General features: G+C 53.3%; 2 protein-coding genes across 2 annotated transcripts in view; one reads left to right on the top strand and one right to left on the bottom strand.

Moving 5' to 3' along the window:
- LOC144737226 (uncharacterized) overlaps positions 1-19,491 on the top strand; it is a 140,356-nt gene that overhangs the window by 71,636 nt on the left and 49,229 nt on the right. The gene's annotated exons all lie outside the window — the stretch shown is intronic.
- LOC144737229 (dermatopontin-like) lies at positions 564-19,111 on the bottom strand. Its single transcript, XM_078619951.1, has 6 exons — positions 18,631-19,111; positions 14,041-14,357; positions 10,781-10,923; positions 10,181-10,306; positions 6,192-6,296; positions 564-877 (listed from the first exon to the last, which is right to left on the bottom strand). Exons 2-6 carry the CDS (start codon positions 14,353-14,355, stop codon positions 823-825), a joined length of 744 nt encoding a protein of 247 aa, XP_078476077.1. The 5' UTR covers positions 14,356-14,357; positions 18,631-19,111; the 3' UTR covers positions 564-822.

Here is a 19,491-nt window from a genome sequence, read left to right as displayed (position 1 = left end):
AGGGGGTGAGTGGGGGAGGTGGGAGGGGGTGAGGGGGTGACTGGGGGAGGGGGTGAGGGGGTGAGTGGGGGAGGTGGGAGGGGGTGAGGGGGTGAGTGGGGGAGGTGGGAGGGGGTGAGGGGGGGAAGGGGTGAGGGGGGGAGTGGGGGAGTCTTTGTCCCTGGAGGTGATTGTAGAGGTGAGTGTAGGTGAGTGTAGGGGTGAGTGTAGGGGTGAGTGTAGGGGTGAGTGTAGAGGTGAGTGTAGGGGTGAGTGTAGGGGTGAGTGTAGGGGTGAGTGTAGGTGAGTGTTGGGGTGAGTGTAGAGGTGAGTGTAAGGGTGAGTGTAGGGGTGAGTGTAGGGGTGAGTGTAAGGGTGAGTGTAGGGGTGAGTGTAGGTGAGTGTAGAGGTGAGTGTAGGGGTGAGTGTAGGGGTGAGTTGAGTATCGAGGTGTGTGGGGAGTGGTGGCGCAGCAGTTAGCGCGCTGCGCGACAAACCCAGAGACTCGAGGTCGATTCAAGGTCACCACCACCTCCACCTCCACCACCACCTCCACCACCACCACCTCCACCTCCACCACCACCTCCACCACCACCAGTGATAAGTCGACTCAGCCTTTCAAATGAGTACGTGGTGAGGGCGGTGCGTGTGAAACATCAAGCAATGGGGAAGACAAAGGCGGCCGGGCGGGCGTGCGTGGTGCTGGCCTATCCACCACCCCTTCTATTGTCCCGGCCTTCATAGGCTGCTGCTGCTGCTGCTCGCTACTCACAGCACTTGCCCCCTTACGGCCCGTGAGAGAGGCTACACGGGGGAGCTTTGTTCGTGTCAGTGCGGCCGTCTTCAGTACTCGGGGCAGTCGCCGAGACGAGCAACCACGAACTTCCACTGCCGGTCCCTGCGGTAGAGACGGCGACCACCGTTATCCCCTCCACACTTAGGGGGTCCTCCCCTCCACACTTAGGGGATCCTCCCCTCCACACTTAGGGGTCCCCTTCACACTTAGGGGGTCCCCTCCACACTTAGGGGGTCCTCCCCTTCACACTTAGGGGTCCTCCCCTTCACACTAAGGGGGTCCTCCCCTTCACAGGAGTACCCTTCATACACGGGTACACACACGCGTGTGTACACACTCACGTGTACGCACATACACACACACACACATACACACACACACATACACACACATATACACATACACACACATACACACACATACACACATACACACACATACACACACATACATACACACATACACACACATACACACACATACACACACACATACACACACATATACACACACACACATACACACACATACATACACACATACACACACATACACATACACACACATACACACACACATACACACACATACATACACACATACACACACATACACACACACATACACACACATACACACACACACATATACACATACACACACACACATACACACACATACACACATACATACACACACCTACATACACACATACACACATACATACACACACATACACACACACATACACACATACACAACAACAACAACCGCCATTCGCCACTAAGTGGCGGTGACGTCACCACGACGCTTGTGCCAGGCCAAGTGCACCTTGAGGCCACGTGAAGTGTCGAACGCCCGCTGGCAGGAGGTCACGAGGCAGACCCAGGTGCCACGGGTCGACTGACTGAGATGACTGGCTGATGCACCACCTGTGCCTCCTACTGTGCCAACTTGCTGTGCTTTAGCCACCCGGCGCTCCGCTCGTTGTTGTGAGCGTCGCTCCTCCGCCCCCCGTTGTTGTTGGAGGGCGACTGCCTCCAACTGCCCAGTAGCGTCCTTCACGAGCCTCCTCCACTGAGGCCGATCTTGACACCGCTGGTACCAGTCATCGGCAAGTCCACTCAGCTCCACGTCCTCCTGTACCACATCACCTATCTCTTCTCTAGCCCGTGCCGCGCCCGTTTAGCCCCCTCAATCCGGCCGAACAAAAGCTGTTTAGGCATGCGGTGGCTGGGCATGCGGGCTACATGACCCAGCCAACGCAGCCTTGCCTGCCGGAGGAGCTCACCGATGGAACTTTGCCCAGATCTTTCAAGGATTTGTGAGCTCCTCACACAATCCAGCCTGGTCAAACCCATGATGGATCGTAGGCAGGCCAGCCTAAATGTTTCCAACCGGCGAAGATGCTCCATTAGGGGGGTCCACGTTTCGCAAGCGTAGAGAAGGGAGGGAATGACCGTGGCTGAGAAGACCTGAAGCTTCGTGCGGAGCGACAGACCAGGTAGCTACCACACAGCGTTACGCAACCGATGAAAAGATATTGCCGCTCGACTGATTCGGAGTGAGACCTCTGCTGATAAACTGGAGCCGGTCATAAGCACACTGCCCAGGTATGGGAAACTCTCCACTCTCTCCACAACTGCCCCATCACCGATTGTGAGTTGTGGGGGTGGAGTGTCCGATGGTACAAAATACCCAGGCAGATGCTTAGTTTTGGTGGGGCTGATGGTAAGGCCCCACCTCTTAGTGGCACGCTCCAGTCTCAGCAGCAGCGTCTCCAACTCCTCTTCTGAATGAGCAGCTATTACCAAATCATCGGCATACACATACACACACACATACACACATACACACACATACACACACAACAACAACAACAACCGCCATTCGCCACTAAGTGGCGGTGACGTCACCACGACGCTTGTGCCAGGCCATGTGCACCTTGAGGCCACGTGAAGTGTCGAACGCCCGCTGGCAGGAGGTCACGGGGCAGACCCAGGTGCCACGGGTCGACTGACCGAGATGACCGAGATGACTGGCTGATGCACCACCTGTGCCCCCTACTGTACCAACTTGCTGTGCTTTAGCCACCCGGCGCTCCGCTCGTTGTTGTGAGCGTCGTTCCTCCGCCCTCCGTTGTTGTTGGAGGGCGACTGCCTCCAACTGCCCAGCAGCGTCCTTCACGAGCCTCCTCCACTGAGGCCGATCTTGACACCGCTGGTACCAGTCATCGGCAAGTCCACTCAGCTCCACGTCCTCCTGTACCACATCACTCCATCTCTTCTCTAGCCCGTGCCGCGCCCGTTTAGCCCCCTCGATCCGGCCGAACAAAAGCTGTTTAGGCATGCGGTGGCTGGGCATGCGGGCTACATGACCCAGCCAACGCAGCCTTGCCTGCCGGAGGAGCTCACTGATGGGACTTTGCCCAGATCTTTCAAGGACTTGTGAGCTCCTCACACAATCCAGCCTGGTTAAACCCAGGATGGATCGTAGGAAGGCCAGCCTAAATGTTTCCAACCGGCGAAGATGCTCCACTAGGGGGGTCCACGTTTCGCAAGCGTAGAGAAAGGAGGGAATGACCGTGGCCGAGAAAACCTGAAGCTTCGTGCGGAGCGACAGACCAGGTAGCTTCCACACAGCGTTACGCAACCGATGAAAAGATATTGCCGCTCGACTGATTCGGAGTGAGACCTCTGCTGATAAACTGGAGCCGGTCATAAGCACACTGCCCAGGTATGGGAAACTCTCCACTCTCTCCACAACTGCCCCATCACCAATTGGGAGTTGTGGGGGTGGAGTGTCCGATGTTACAAAATACCCCGGCAGGTGCTTAGTTTTGGTGGGGCTGATGGTAAGGCCCCACCTCTTAGTGGCACGCTCCAGTCTCAGCAGCAGCGTCTCCAACTCCTCTTCTGAATGAGCAGCTATTACCAAATCATCGGCATACATAACGTGGTTGACCAATAGGGAGCCATCCCTTGATCGCACCCGGGCGTCGATCAGCCTCCCATTATATCTGTACCAAATGGAAATTCCCCCGGTACAGCTATTGAAGGCTTCACGAACTACGCAGTCGAAATAGATGTTAAATAATGTGGGAGCCAAAGGACATCCCTGTCGCACCCCAAGGTGTACAGGGAAAGGCTCCGACTCCCGGCCACGTAGTTTTACCCGGGCCCGCTCACCATCATGAAGGTCCTTAATGATCGTGAGCAGAGGGTCAGGGACTCCGAAAGCACGAAGAACAACCCAGAGCCCAGTCCTACTGATGGTATCATAGGCCTTGACCAGGTCAATAAAGCAGAGATGTAGGTCTTTTTGGAATTCCCTACACCTCTGCTGTAGCAGACGGACAGAAAATATGGCATCTGTGCAGGACCGCCCTTTCCTGAAACCGCATTGGGGCTCCGCAAGCCTCTCCTCAGCGTGCCTAGCAAGGCGATGTTGAATAATACTTGCCAGGACCTCTCCCGGCCCACTGAGGAGTGAGAGGCCCCTGTAGTTGTTACAGTCTGTGCGGTTCCCCTTCTTAAAGAGGGGAACCACCAGGGCATCCTTCCAATCCTGCGGAACCCGTCCAGTGGTCCAGACTGTTGTTATGATGTCATGTAGGGCAGTCTGTGCACAAACGCCACCCTCCCTCAACATTTCGCTTGGGAGATCATCTCTGCCCGGTGCCTTTCCTCGTATCAGACTCCGGATCACCTTCAGTACTTCCTCAACAGATGGCACCTCAGCCAGCCACTCACAGGGGGTGACTTCTTCCAATATTTGAGGCACCGCAGCCTCAGCAGGATATCCTCACTTTGTGCCACGATGTTTTCCTGGCTGAGGGATTTCCCCTCCCCCAGGACCTCACAGAAATGCTCTGCAAATCTGCAAACCTGTTCCTGGGGGTCGGAGATTGGATCACCGTTTTTCCCCCTAATGATGGTAATAGGTGTGGCGCTGCAGGTCACTTTTTTGATGGAGTTAAATAGGGATTTGTGATCGCGGGCCACTGAGGCAGACTCCATCTCCTCAGCAACCCGCGACCACCACCCATCCTTGCAGCGCCTCACGGCTCTCCGAACCTCCGAGCGAAGGCTGCGGTAAGCCTCCTCATTCTCTGACGTGGGATGCTATAGCCGATGAGAGTGGGCCTGTTGCTTTTTCTCAACTATCGTGAACACCTCCCCTGTCAGCCAGGGTCTCTGGGGAGGTCTGGACCCCGTACCCAAAGCAGCCGTTGCAGCTGCATGAGTCACAGTCCTAAACCTCGCCCATTTACCCTCGACATCAGGAGGAGTGGGGGACGATGCCAACCCCAGCCGCAAGCGATGATGAAATTCTTGCTTGCAACTTTCATCAGCTAACTGAGACCAGGCCACTTTAGGTTGGAATGGGGTCCTGGGTGTACACCCACCACTGGAGTGGAAGAATGGCAGGCGCATCTTACAGATGACAAGTCGATGGTTATAAGGCAGATCAGCTCCACGGTAGGTCCTGGTGTCAAGGACATGGGCTCGCATCTGCTGGTCCGTCACTATGTAGTCCAGCAGATGTTCTTGCTTGGACCCGGCATGCATCCATGATGTTGTGTGGATGCGCCGATGCCGGAACAGCGTGTTGGTAATTACAAGCCCATGGGCTGCACAAAAATCTAGCAGCCTCCTACCGTTGTTATTGAGCTGATCTGGCCCATGCCCTCCAATCACTCCAGACCAGGTGCCAGCATCATGGCCAAGTCGGGCATTGAAGTCACCCAACAAGATGACTCTATCCCGAGGGGCCAATTTAGCCAGCACCTGTGACAGGAGGTCATAGAAGGCATCTGACTAATCGGCTTTGCCTGCATCCCTCCACGGATGTTCGTCTTCAGTGTGGTCCTAAGTAACCACGACCACCACTCCTCGCGTCCGGTTGATGGGAAGGCGAGCCCAAAGTAGCCTGGGGCTTACAGCTTCCCACACCTCACCGCCACGCTCCCACGCCCCCTTCATTCTTTTGTTCAGAAGAAGAGCCACACCCTGTTGTTTGGCAGTCTCCTGCCCCGAGTCGAGGACTGTCCACCCCTCATGGTGGCAGGAGCCAGAACCGGTCCACCGGACCTCCTGAATGCCACAGAGATCCAGGCGGTACCGGTCCAGTTCCCGACAAAGGAGTGGCAGCCTCTCCTCCGCAGTGAGCGTTCGAACATTCCACGTGGCCACACGAAGTTTCCCGTCCGACACCGCGAGGAGGTAGGGGGTTGTTTTTGCCGGATGTGTACACTCACATACACACACACACACGTGTACACACTCTCACACGTGTACACACATACACGTGTACACACATACACGTGTACACACATACACGTGTACACACACGTGTACACACACACGTGTACACACACGTGTGCACACTCTCACACGCTTGCGTGCACTCTGACCTCTCGACGGGGCTGAAGGTGGTGGCCGCACCGCGGATGTAAAACTCCGGTAGGAGGGAAAACCTCAACTCCTGGCCCGGGTAGTCGGGGACATCCTGAGTCATCCTGGGGGGGGTGGGCACGGGGGGGGGGGGCACGGGGGGGGGGGATGCAAGGAGACACGTGGGGTTGTGGTGGGTGACGCGCATGGTCCTGAGTCAGCCTGAGGAGACCCGTGGGGGTGTGGGGGGTGGCTGGGCCACAGAGGTGGGGGGGGGGGCTACACGGTGGGGAGGGGGGAGGGGCTACACGGTGGGGAGGGGGGAGGGGCTACACGGTGGGGGGGAGGGGCTACACGGTGGGGGGGGGAGGCTACACGGTGGGGAGGGGGGAGGGGCTACACGGTGGGGAGGGGGGGGCTACACGGTGGGGGGGAGGGGCTACACGGTGAAGAGGGGGGAGGGGCTACACGGTGGGGGGGGGGCTACACGGTGGGGAGGGGGGAGGGGCTACACGGTGGGAAGGGGGGAGGGGCTACACGGTGGGGGGGGGGGCTACACGGGCTCCCGAGTCACCTTGAGACTAGAGGTCACCGACACGAAGGGAGGGGGACGTGGGGGAGTCCCCCCCACCTCCACCCCCTCACCGCCCTGGACAGTACACAGCAGCACATCCAGGTAGCCTGCAGCTACACACAGCTACAGCTACACACAGCTACACACAACTACACACACAGCTACACACACAGCTACACACACAGCTACAGCTACACACAGCTACACACAACTACACACAGCTACACACACAGCTACACACACAGCTACACACACAGCTACAGCTACACACAGCTACACACAGCTACACACACAGCTACACACACAGCTACATCTACACACAGCTACAGCTACACACACAGCTACACACACAGCTACACACAGCTACACACAGCTACACACACAGCTACAGCTACACACAGCTACACACAACTACACACAGCTACACACACAGCTACACACACAGCTACAGCTACACACAGCTACAGCTACACACAGCTACACACACAGCTACACACACAGCTACACACAACTACACAGACACAGCTACACACACAGCTACAGCTACACACACAGCTACACACACAGCTACACACACAGCTACAGCTACACACACAGCTACAGCTACACACAGCTACACACAACTACACACACACAGCTACACACACAGCTACAGCTACACACACAGCTACAGCTACACACAGCTACACACACAGCTACAGCTACACACACAGCTACAGCTACACACAGCTACACACACAGCTACAGCTACACACAGCTACACACACAGCTACAGCTACACACACAGCTACAGCTACACACAGCTACAGTTACACACAGCTACTCACACAGCTACACACACAGCTACACAAACAAAACAACCGCCATTCGCCACTAAGTGGCGGTGACGTCACCACGACGCTTGTGCTAGACCATGTGCACCTTGAGGCCACGTGAAGTGTCGAACGCCCGCTGGCAGGAGGTCACGGGGCAGACCCAGGTGCCACGGGTCGACTGACCGAGATGACCGAGATGACTGGCTGATGCACCACCTGTGCCCCCTACTGTACCAACTTGCTGTGCTTTAGCCACCCGGCGCTCCGCTCGTTGTTGTGAGCGTCGCTCCTCCGCCCTCCGTTGTTGTTGGAGGGCGACTGCCTCCAACTGCCCAGTAGCGTCCTTAACGAGCCTCCTCCACTGAGGCCGATCTTGACACCGCTGGTACCAGTCATCGGCAAGTCCACTCAGCTCCACGTCCTCCTGTACCACATCACTCCATCTCTTCTCTAGCCCGTGCCGCGCCCGTTTAGCCCCCTCGATCCGGCCGAACAAAAGCTGTTTAGGCATGCGGTGGCTGGGCATGCGGGCTACATGACCCAGCCAACGCAGCCTTGCCTGCCGGAGGAGCTCACTGATGGGACTTTGCCCAGATCTTTCAAGGACTTGTGAGCTCCTCACACAATCCAGCCTGGTTAAACCCAGGATGGATCGTAGGCAGGCCAGCCTAAATGTTTCCAACCGGCGAAGATGCTCCACTAGGGGGGTCCACGTTTCGCAAGCGTAGAGAAGGGAGGGAATGACCGTGGCCGAGAAGACCTGAAGCTTCGTGCGGAGCGACAGACCAGGTAGCTACACACAGCCAGACACAGCTACACACCACTACAGCTACACACACAGCTACACACACAGCAGCTACCTGCTGGTTCAAATAAAATAATCACAACAGGAAGTGACGTTTCGATGGCAAAGCAAGCGGTCGTCTTCAGGAAAAGACGACCGCTTGCCATCGAAGCGTCGTAGTTTTTTGTTATTTTTTTACTATTTTCTTTGAAGCCAGCTACGTGACTTTCCCGAAATACCCAAGAATGTGAATTCCTGCAGTCACGAAAGCTTTAAGTCAATTCTATTTAATTAAGTAGAACGTGTTGTTTATATTTATTTAAAGTTGCGCATTTTGACATGACGTCACATTTCTCAAACCCCCTCCCCCGTCGTCACACATCGTCACAAATGTCTGACCTCCCCTCTCCCCCCAGGTGCGTGACGTCATTTATGGACGGCCCCTAAAGGGGGAGCACCGAGGGGGATTCTGGGCTCGTTTTGGGGATCAACTGAAGAAGACTTTGCTCTTCGTGACGCTGGGCACCGTGGACCAGGCAGCTTGGTGTGGGCCAGACCCGTTCGCTAGCTAAGTCACACGCACGTCGTGAACAGTCTAGGACGGCATAGCCACACTTAGAAATAGAATACAGTGATCAGTGAGTTGTTTATTAAACGCGTTGCCTCCGCGAAATCGCGTGTGCGCCTCAGTAATGACACACGACACTCGGGTAACTTAGATCACTCTATTCTGAGACAACGTAACTCTCAGCCTTCCAAGACTACCGGGTGCCTACTCCAGGACGATGGAGACGACGGCCACGGCAGCCCAGAGCCCCGGTTCGCCCCGGCTCTTATCCCCCTCACGACCCGGCCACGCCACGATTCCACAACCCTCTCTCACCGCACCTGGCCCTGTCTGTCTCTGCCCTTGTTACAATTCAAGACCGTTAGGCCACGTGCTTGTCCTCACGCGACCCTGTCAAAGCTTGTCGCATCAATCATCGTTAGCGAACACTTAGGTCCGACGTTACCCTCACGTGACCCCGTCTGTTCCTGTTACGTTAATTAGTAACCATGGCCACGGGGAGCCGTACTGCCCCGACATCACTCCGTACTGTCCTTACACATGGTGTGAGTACACGGTGTGAGTGAGTACACGGTGTGAGTGAGTACACGGTGTGAGTGAGTACACGGTGTGTGTGTACACGGTGTGGTGAGTACACGGTGTGAGTACACGGTGTGGTGAGTACACGGTGTGAGTGAGTACGCGGTGTGGTGAGTACACGGTGTGTGTGAGTACACGGTGTGAGTGAGTACACGGTGTGAGTGAGTACACGGTGTGAGTGAGTGTGTACACGGTGTGAGTGAGTACACGGTGTGGTGAGTACACGGTGTGAGTGAGTACGCGGTGTGAGTGAGTGTGTACACGGTGTGTGTGAGTACACGGTGTGAGTGAGTACACGGTGTGAGTGAGTACGCGGTGTGGTGAGTACACGGTGTGAGTGAGTACACGGTGTGAGTGAGTGTGTACACGGTGTGAGTACACGGTGTGTGTGAGTACACGGTGTGAGTGAGTACACGGTGTGAGTGTGTACACGGTGTGAGTGAGTGTGTACACGGTGTGAGTGAGTACACGGTGTGTGAGTACACGGTGTGAGTGAGTACACGGTGTGAGTGAGTACACGGTGTGTGTGTGTACACGGTGTGTGTGTGTACACGGTGTGTGTGTGTGTACACGGTGTGTGTATGTACACGGTGTGTGTGTGTACACGGTGTGGGTGAGTACGCGGTGTGAGTGAGTACACGGTGTGGGTGAGTGAGTGTGTACACGGTGTGGTGAGTGTGTACACGCACCAGCTGCCGTAGGGACATTGCTTGAGGAATCTGCAGCAGTAGAACTGCCACTCACGGTCCAACACCGCCTCAAAGTAGTTGCTCTGCACTCCGGCCACCACGGCTCCGTCCGAGCACAGCTGGTACCTGCGACTCGCCACACACGCGGGGCGCGCCGGGTTCGCCGATGAGACCCCGACGGTAGAAACCGGTCCTCGACGGCAGCTCGGCAGCTCCTCGGGGTAGGATCGAGCCAAGTCTCTGCCTCTGCTGCCGATCCTACCCCGAATGTTGAAGCCTGTCCAAAGTTTGCTGAAGTGGTACTCCTGATGAGAGGCTGAATGTCAAAACCGGTCCTCACCCCCAGACTAGGCAGTTCACAAAGATTAGCCCCGTGCCTGACAGTAGCACGTTTGGCTACGGTAGGCTGCAAAAGGAGTTCAACATAAATACATACTGGATGGGTTCAAGCAGAGCCTGGCTGTACTGCTGATGAGACCCGGAAGGTAGAAACCGGTCCTGGCCCCCCTCCCCCCTTTACCATCCCTGCCCCCCCTTCACCAGCCTTCCCCCTCTTTACCACCCCTGCCTCCCCCTTCACCAGCCCTGCCCTCCCCTCACCAGGGTAGCCCTGCCCTGTTGTACTCCTCCCAGAAGCACTCCCCCATGACCATGGCTGGGCTCTCCACCCGGCACTGGAAGCCCCAGAGGCGGTCCACGTGGTCCCGGTGTGCGCTGTGCTCGCTACGCAGCTCGCTCAGCACCTGCGGGGTCCAGGGGGGGGGGGGGGTCCAGGGGCCAGGGGGGGGGGGGGTCCAGAGGTCAGTGGGGCCAGGGGTCAGTGGGGCCAGGGAGTCAGTTGGTCCAGGATGGGAGATGTGTGTAAGTGCGAGATATTTGTAAGTGTGAGATGTTCGTCAGTGAAAAATGTTCGTGAGTGCGAGATGTTTGTTAAATGTTCATAAGTGCGGGACATTCGTAAGTGCGAGATGTTAGTGAGTGGGAGGCGTTCATAAGTGCAGGAAATTCGTAAGTGCAGGACATTCATAAGTGCATGACGTTTGTAAGTTCAAGTCGTTCATGAGTGTGAGCTGTTTGTAAGTGGGAGATGTTTGTAAGTGGGAGATGTTCGTGAGTGGGAAACGTTCTTAAGTCGGAGACATTTGTAAGTGCGGGACGTTCGTAAGTGGGAGATGTTCCTAATTGTGAGATGTTCGTAACTGCGAGATGTTCATAAGTAGGAGAAGTTTATAAGCGCAGGGCGTTCGTAAGTGGGAGATGTTCATAAGTGAGACATGTTCGTAAGTGGGAGACGTTCGCAGTGGGAGATGTTCGTGAGTGGGGAAGTTTGTAAGTGTGAGATGTTCATATGTGCGAGACGTTCGTAAGTGCATGGCGTTCGTAAGTGTGAGACGTTCATACGTGCAGGACATTCATAATTGCGGGACATTCATAAGAGCATGATGTTCGTAAGTTCAAGATATTCATGAGTGCGACATGTTCGTAAGTGCGAGATGTTCATGCGTCGGAGATGTTCGTAACTGAGGGACATTCGTAAGTGCGGGACATCAGTAAGTGTGGGACATTCGTAACTGTGTGATGTTCTTAAGTGCGGGAAGATCTAAAGTGCGAGATGTTCGTAAGTCGGAGACGTTCATGAGTGGGGGATGTTTTTTAAGTGCGAATACTTTGTAAGTACGAGACCTTCACAAGTGCGAGACGTTCATGAGCGTGAGATGTTCGTAAGTGGGAGATGTTTGTAACTGCGGGACATTCGTAAGTGCGGGAAATTTGTGAGTGCGGAACATTCCTAAGTGTGAGGCGTTCGTGTGTGGTAGATTTTCGTAAATGCGAGACATTCATAATTGCACAATGTTCGTAAGTGAGAGACGTTCATAATTGGGAGAAGTTTGTAGCTGCGAACGTTCAAAAGTGCGAGTCGTTCGTAAGTGAGACATTCATAAGTGAGGAGTGTTAGTAAGTGGGGAGTGTTAGTAAGTGGGGAGTGTTAGTAAGTGGGGAGTGTTAGTAAGTGTGAGACATTCATAAGTGGGGAGTGTTAGTAAGTGGGGAGTGTTAGTAAGTGGGGAGTGTTAGTAAGTGGGGAGTGTTAGTAAGTGGGGAGTGTTAGTAAGTGTGAGACATTCATAAGTGGGGAGTGTTAGTAAGTGGGAGACGTTCATAAATGTGTGACGTTTCTAATTGTGAGATGTTTGTAAGTGTGAGATGTTCGTAAGTGGGAGAAGGTTGTAAGTGCAGAACGTTCGTAAGTGGGAGATATTCATAAGTGAGACATGTTCGTCAGTGAGAGATGTTCGTGAGTGGGAGATGTTCTTAAGTTGGAAACATTTGTGATTGCATAATGTTCGTAAATGCGAGATGTTCATAAGTGGGGGATGTTCGTAAGTGTGAGACATTTGTAAGTGCGAGATGTTCGTAAGAGCTGAAATGTTCGTGAGTGGGGGATGTTTCTACGTGTGAATCCTTCGTACTTGCTAGACCTTCGTAAGTGCTAGACGTTCGTGAGTGGGAGACGTTCATAAGTGGGAGATGTCCGTGAGTGGGAGACGATCATACGTGGGAGATGTTCGTAACTGTGGGACATATGTAAGTGCGTGATGTTCGTAAGTGCGAGATGTTCGTGAGTGGGAGAATTTTGCAAGTCCAGGACGTTCGTAATTGTGAGATGTTCGTAAGTTCTAGATGTTCGTAAGTGGGAGATGTTCTTAATTCAGAGACATTCCTAAGTGTGTGATGTTCGTAAGTGCGAGGCACTCGTAAGTACGAGACGTTCGTAAACGCGAGACGTTACTAAGTGTGAGACATTCATAATTGCACAATGTTCGTAAGTGTGTGACGTTCACAAGCGCGAGATGTTCGTAAGTCTGAGATGTTCTTAAGTGGGGGATGTTCATAAGTAGGGGATGTCTTTTAAGTGCAAAACCTTCGTAAGTGTGAGACGTTCATGAGCGTGAGATGTTCGTAAGTGGGAGATGTTTGTAACGTTTGTAACTGCGGGACGTTCGTGAGTGCGGAACATTCCTAAGTGTGTGATTTTTGTAGCGTGTGAGGTGTTAGTAAATGCGAGACATTCATATTCTTAGGTTTTTTCGGTAAAGTCACGTAGGTAAAAAATTCAAATTAATAATACAGCAATTAATAATACAGCAATCATGCTGTGACAGTTCTACCTGAAGACGGAAGCTTGTGTTGCCTCCGAAACGTCGTGATTTTTTTTATTTTACTTTTATTAATTTACATTTTTTATCTACGTGACTTTACCGAAAAAACCTAAAAATATGAATCCTTGCAGTCACGAAAGCTTTAAATCTAGAATTAAGAGACATTCATAATTAAACAATGTTCGTAAGTGGGAGACGTTTGTAATTGGTAGATGTTTGTAGCTGCGAACGTTCAAAAGTGCGAGTCGTTCATAAGTGAGACATTCATAAGTGAGGAGTGTTAGTAAGTGGGGAGTGTTAGTAAGTGGGGAGTGTTAGTAAGTGTGAGACATTCATAAGTGGGGAGTGTTAGTAAGTGGGGAGTGTTAGTAAGTTGGAGACGTTCGTAAGTGGGAGACATTTGTAAGTGGGAGATTTTCATAAGTGCGAGATGTTCATGAGCGTAAGATGTTCGTAAGTGGGAGATGTTCGTAACTGCGGGAAGTTTGTAAGTGCGGAACATTCCTAAGTGTGTGATGTTCGTGAGTGCGAGACGTTCGTAAATGTGCAACGTTCCTAATTGTGAGATGTTTGTAAGTGTGTGGCGTTCGTAAATGTGAGATGTTCATAAGTGGGAGATGTTTATAAGTGTGAGACGTTCGTAAGTGCAGGGGCACTTGTCGTACCGCAGACCTTCGACCCTGAGTCTCATCCCCTCACCTGCCCGGGCGGACACTGGAAGTAAAACCTTTGTCGGTAGACGTTCGTCCAGTGGGACTGGTGACCTCCTCCACCACCTCCGTAGGGGTCGTAGGGATTGTAGGAACCACCACCACCGCCACCACCGTGGTTACCGTCACGGTCGTCATAGGCGTCGTAGTCCTCATCGTAGGGGTAACCCAGGGCTGGCTGAGGTCCGAACGCCACCACCACCGCCACCAACATCACCACCATTGCCAGGAGCGATGTGGGCATGGCTGGTCGGGCGCGCGAGGGTGGAGAGCGTGGAGGAGAGGTGGACCGAGTGGTGCCCATCGCTGTGGTTGGAGGAGATGGGGGTTGGGGATTGGTGGAGGAGGAAGGGGCGGGTATTGGTGGTTAGCATCAACACCATTATCATTGTTAACATCATTATCACCACTATCATCATTCCCATCACTATCAACATCATCGTTGCCATCAACAACAACAACCGCCATTCGCCACAAAGTGGCGGTGACGTCACCACGACACTTGTGTACCTTGAGGCCACGTGAAGTGTCGAACGGCCACTGGCATGAGGTCATGGGGCAGGCCCAGCAGGTGCCACGGGTCGACTGACTGAGATGACCGAGATGAGTGGCTGATGCAACACCTGTGCCCCCTACTGTGCCAACTTGCTGTGCTTTAGCCACCCGGCTCTCCGCTCATTGTTGTAAGCGTCGCTCCTCCACCCTCCGTTGTTATTGGAGGGTGACTGCCTCCAACTGCCCAGTAGCGTCCTTCACGAGCCTCCTCCACAAAGGCCGATCTTGACACCGCTGGTACCAGTAATTGGAAAGTCCACTCAGCTCCACATCCTCCTGTACCACATCACTCCATCTCTCCTCCAGCCCGTGCCGGCGCCCATTTAGCCTCCTCGATCCGGCTGAACAAAAGCTGTTTAGGCATGCGCTGACTAGGCATGCGGGCTACATGGCTCAGCCAACGCAGCCTTTCCTGCTGGAGGAGCTCACCAATGGGACTTTGCCCACATCTTTCAAGGATTTGTGAGCTCCTTACACAATCCAGTCTGGTTAAACCGAGGATAGACCATAGGCAGGCCAGTCTAAATGTTTCTCACCGGCAAAGATGTTCCACAAGGGGGGTCCACATTTCGCAAGCGTAGGGAAGGGAGGGAATTACTGTGGCCGAGAAGACCTAAAGCTTCATGCAGAGTGACAGACCAGGTAGCTTCCACATAGCATTACGCAACCGATGAAAAGATAATGCCGCTCGACTGATTAAGAGTGAGACCTCTGCTGTTAAACCGGAGCTGGTCATAAGCACACTGCCCAGATATGGGGAACTCTCCACTCTCTCCACAACTGCCCCATCACCAATTGGGAGTTATTGGGGGTGGAGTGTCCGATGGTACAAAATACCCTGGCAGGTGCTTAGTTTTGGTGGGGCTGATGGTAAGGCCCCACCTCTTAGTGGTAAGCTCCAAATCCCCTCTGAGTGAGCAACGATTACCAGATCATTGGCATACATAACATCGTTGAGCAATAGGGAGCCATCCCTTGACCGCACCCGGGCATTGATCAGCCTCCCACTGTATCTGTACCAGATGGAAATTCCTCCAGTGCAGCTATTGAAGACCTCACGAACTACGTGGTCAAAATAGATGTTAAATAATGTGGGAGCCAGAGGACATCCCTGTCGCACCCCAAGGTGTAGAGCGAATGGCTCCGACTTCCGGCCACGTAGTTTTACCTGGGCCCACTCACCATCATGATCATAAAGGTCCTTAATGATCGTGAGCAGAGGGTCAGGGACTCCGAAAGCACGAAGAACAACCCAGAGCCCAGGCCTTCTGATGGTATCATAGGCCTTGACCAGTTCAATAAAGCAGAGATGTAGGTCTTGTTGGAATTCCCTACACCTCTGCTGTAGCAGATGGACAGAAAATATGGCATCCGTGAAGGACCGCCCTTTCCTGAAACCGCATTGGGGCTCCGCAAGCTACTCAGCGTGCCTAGCAAGGCGATGTTGAATAATCCTTTCCCGGCACACTGAGGAGTGAGATGCCCCTGTAGTTGTTACAGTCTGTGCGGTCCACCTTCTTAAAGAGGGGGACCTCCAGGGCATCCTTCCATTCCTGCGGAACCCGTCCAGTGGTCCAGACTGTTGCTATGATGTCATGGAGGGCAGTCTGTGCACACACGCCACCCTCCCTCAGCATTTCGCTTGGGAGATCATCTCAGCTCGGTGTCTTTTCTGGTCTCAGACTCTGGATCACCTTCAGTACTGCCTCAACAGATGGCACCTCAGCCAGCCACTCACAGGGAGTGACTTCTTCCAATATTTGAGGCACCGTAGCTTCGGCAGGGTTATCCCCACTTTGTGCCATGATGTTTTCCTGGCTGAGGGATGTCCCATCCCCCAGGACCTCACATAAATGCTCAGCAATCTGCAAACCTGTTCCTGGGGGTCGGAGATTGGATCACCGTTCCATCCCCTAATGATGGTAATCGGTGTGGTGCTGCAGGTTACTTTTTTGATGGAATTAAAGAGCGATTTGTGATCGCGGGCCACTGAGGCAGACTCCATTTCCTCAGCAACCCGCGACCACTACCCATCCTTGCAGCGCCTCACGGCTCTCCGAACCTTCGAGCGAAGGCTGCGGCAAGCCTCCTCATTCTCCGATGTGGGATGCTGTAGCCGATGAAAGTGGGTCTGTCACTTTTTCTCAGCCAGCTTGAACACCTCCTCTGTCAGCCAGGGTCTCTGGGGAGGTCTGAACCGTGTTCCCAAAGCAGCCATTGCAGCTGCATGAGCACAAAGTCCTGAACATCACCCATTTACCCTCGGCATCAGAAGGACAGGAAGGGTGGACAATGCCAACTCCAGCTGCAAGCGATGATTAAATTCTTGTTCGCAATGTTCACCAGCGAGCCCGGACCAGTCCACTGTGTGGTCTCGAGATGGACACCCGCCACCGCAGTGGGAGAATAAACTTCGCCCATTTACCCTCGACATCAGCAGGAGTGGGGGACGATGCCAACCCCAGCCGCAAGCGATGACCAAATTATTGCTTGCAACTTTCAACAGCTAGCTGAGACCATGCCACTAAGGTTTTGAATGGGGTCCTGGGTGTACACCCACCAACGGGGTGGAAGAATCTCAGGCGCATCTTACAGATGACAAGTCGATGGTCAGTGGGCAGATCAGCTGCACGGTAGGTCCTGGTGTCAAGGACATGGGCTCGCATCCGCTGTTCTGTCACGATGCAGTCCAGCAGATGTTCTTGCTTGGACCCGGCATGCATCCATAATGTTGTGTGGATGCGCCGATGCCGGAACAGCGTGTTGGTAATTACAAGCCCATGGGCTGCACAAAAATCTAGTAGCCTCCTGCCGTTGTTATTGAGCTGATCTGGCCCATGCCTTCCAATCACTCCAGACCAGGTGCCAGCATCATGACCAACTCGGGCATTGAAGTCACCCAACAAGATGACTCTGTCCTGAGGGACCACTTTAGCTAGCATCTGTGATAGGTCATAGAAGGCATCTGGCTCATAGGCCTTGCCTGCATCCCACCACGGATGTTCGTTTTCAGTGGGGGCATAGTTAACCACGACCACCACTCCTCGCCTCTGGTTCATAGGAAAGCGAGCCCAAAGTAGCATGGGGCTTACAGCTTTATACACCTCACCGCCACGCTCCCACGTCATCTGGTCCAACCCATGTGAGACTAGGCTCTAAGGAAAGCTGTCTCGGGTGTGGACCAATCAACTTCAAGGACAGTGTACATTATCAGAGTTATGTTCTTTGGTTTGTATTATGACTGCAGGTATTGTGGTCTATGCAAACATGACTCCTTGTAAAAAGGTGTCAGTTTTGTTGCCAGATAGAAGGGTAAAAAACCAATTATCAGGTAGTCGGTTGTTTTACCATCACTACCATCACCACCACCACCCTTATTTTCATCATCATCGTTGCTATTATCATTATCACCACTACCATTAATACCGTCATCATCACCATTATTACAAACATCACCACCATCCCCACTCCCCACAAGTTTTTTTTGGGTTGGATAATTTAACCAATGAATAATATTGGTCGCAAACGCCGACGTGTTAAACATCCCCACTACCATCACCACCATCACCACCACCGTCACTACCATCACCAACACTACTATCAGCACCATCACCATCATCAGCATCACCATCAGCACCATTATCAGCATCATCACTATCACTGCCACCATCATTAATCACCATCATCATCACCATCACCACCATTATCACCATCACCACCATTATCACCATCACCACCACCACTATCACCACCACCATCACCACCATCACCACCATCATTAATCACCATCATCATCACCACCATTATCACCACCACCATTATCATCACCACCACCACCATCACCACCACCATAATTAATTACCACCACCATCACCACGATCATCATCACCACCACCACCATCACGACCACCACCACCATCACCACCACCACCATGACCACCACCACGACCATCACCATCACCACCACCATTACCATCACCACCATCACCACCATCACCACCACCACCACCGTCACCACCATCACCTTAGGAGCGGCTCTCCGAGAGTCTGGCGAAGAGAAGTGAGACGTGGAGTGGAGGTTCATGAATATTCATAAACTTACACAGACATACACCGACACAAACACACACACACACACTGATACACCCACACACTTACACACACACACTGACACACACACAGACACACACACTGACACACACACACACTCACACACACAGACACTCACACAAACACACTCACACAAACACACACTCACACTGACACACACACACTCACACTGACACACACAAACTCACACTGACACACACAAACTCACACTGACACACACACACTCACACACAGACACTCACACACACTCACACAAACACACACACACATTGACACACACACACACTCACAGTGACACACACACTCACACAAACACTCACACACTCACAGACACTTTCACTCACACACACAGACACTCACACGCACAGGATATATTCGTACAAACACTCACACACACATCTACATACACACACATCTACATACACACACACGGACACACTCATCCATAATACACACATACACAACACACATTTACATACACGGACAAAAGACAATCATCCCCGTATAGCCTTCACAGACTGTTGGGACAAGTCATGTTAGCGAGCACCTATGAAGGCCATAACGGAACACGAGGGGGTGGGTGGCCAGCGCCACGCTCGGCCGCCTTTGTCTTCCCTCAGTGGCGACGTTTTACACCCCCCCCCCCAGGCACCCGTGTCAGGCTGTCTCTACCTTCGGAAGGCCCAGGACCGGCTCAGGTAATCGATATCACTGCTGTCGATGGTGGTGGGTGGGCTCGTAGCCATTGGCGGTTACGTCACCACGTGCCAAGCTA

This window comes from Lampetra planeri, chromosome 66 (assembly GCF_965212315.1).
Source record: "Lampetra planeri chromosome 66, kcLamPlan1.2.h2, whole genome shotgun sequence".
Taxonomy (NCBI): Eukaryota; Metazoa; Chordata; class Hyperoartia; order Petromyzontiformes; family Petromyzontidae; genus Lampetra; species Lampetra planeri.
This window is presented reverse-complemented; position numbering and strand designations above follow the sequence as displayed.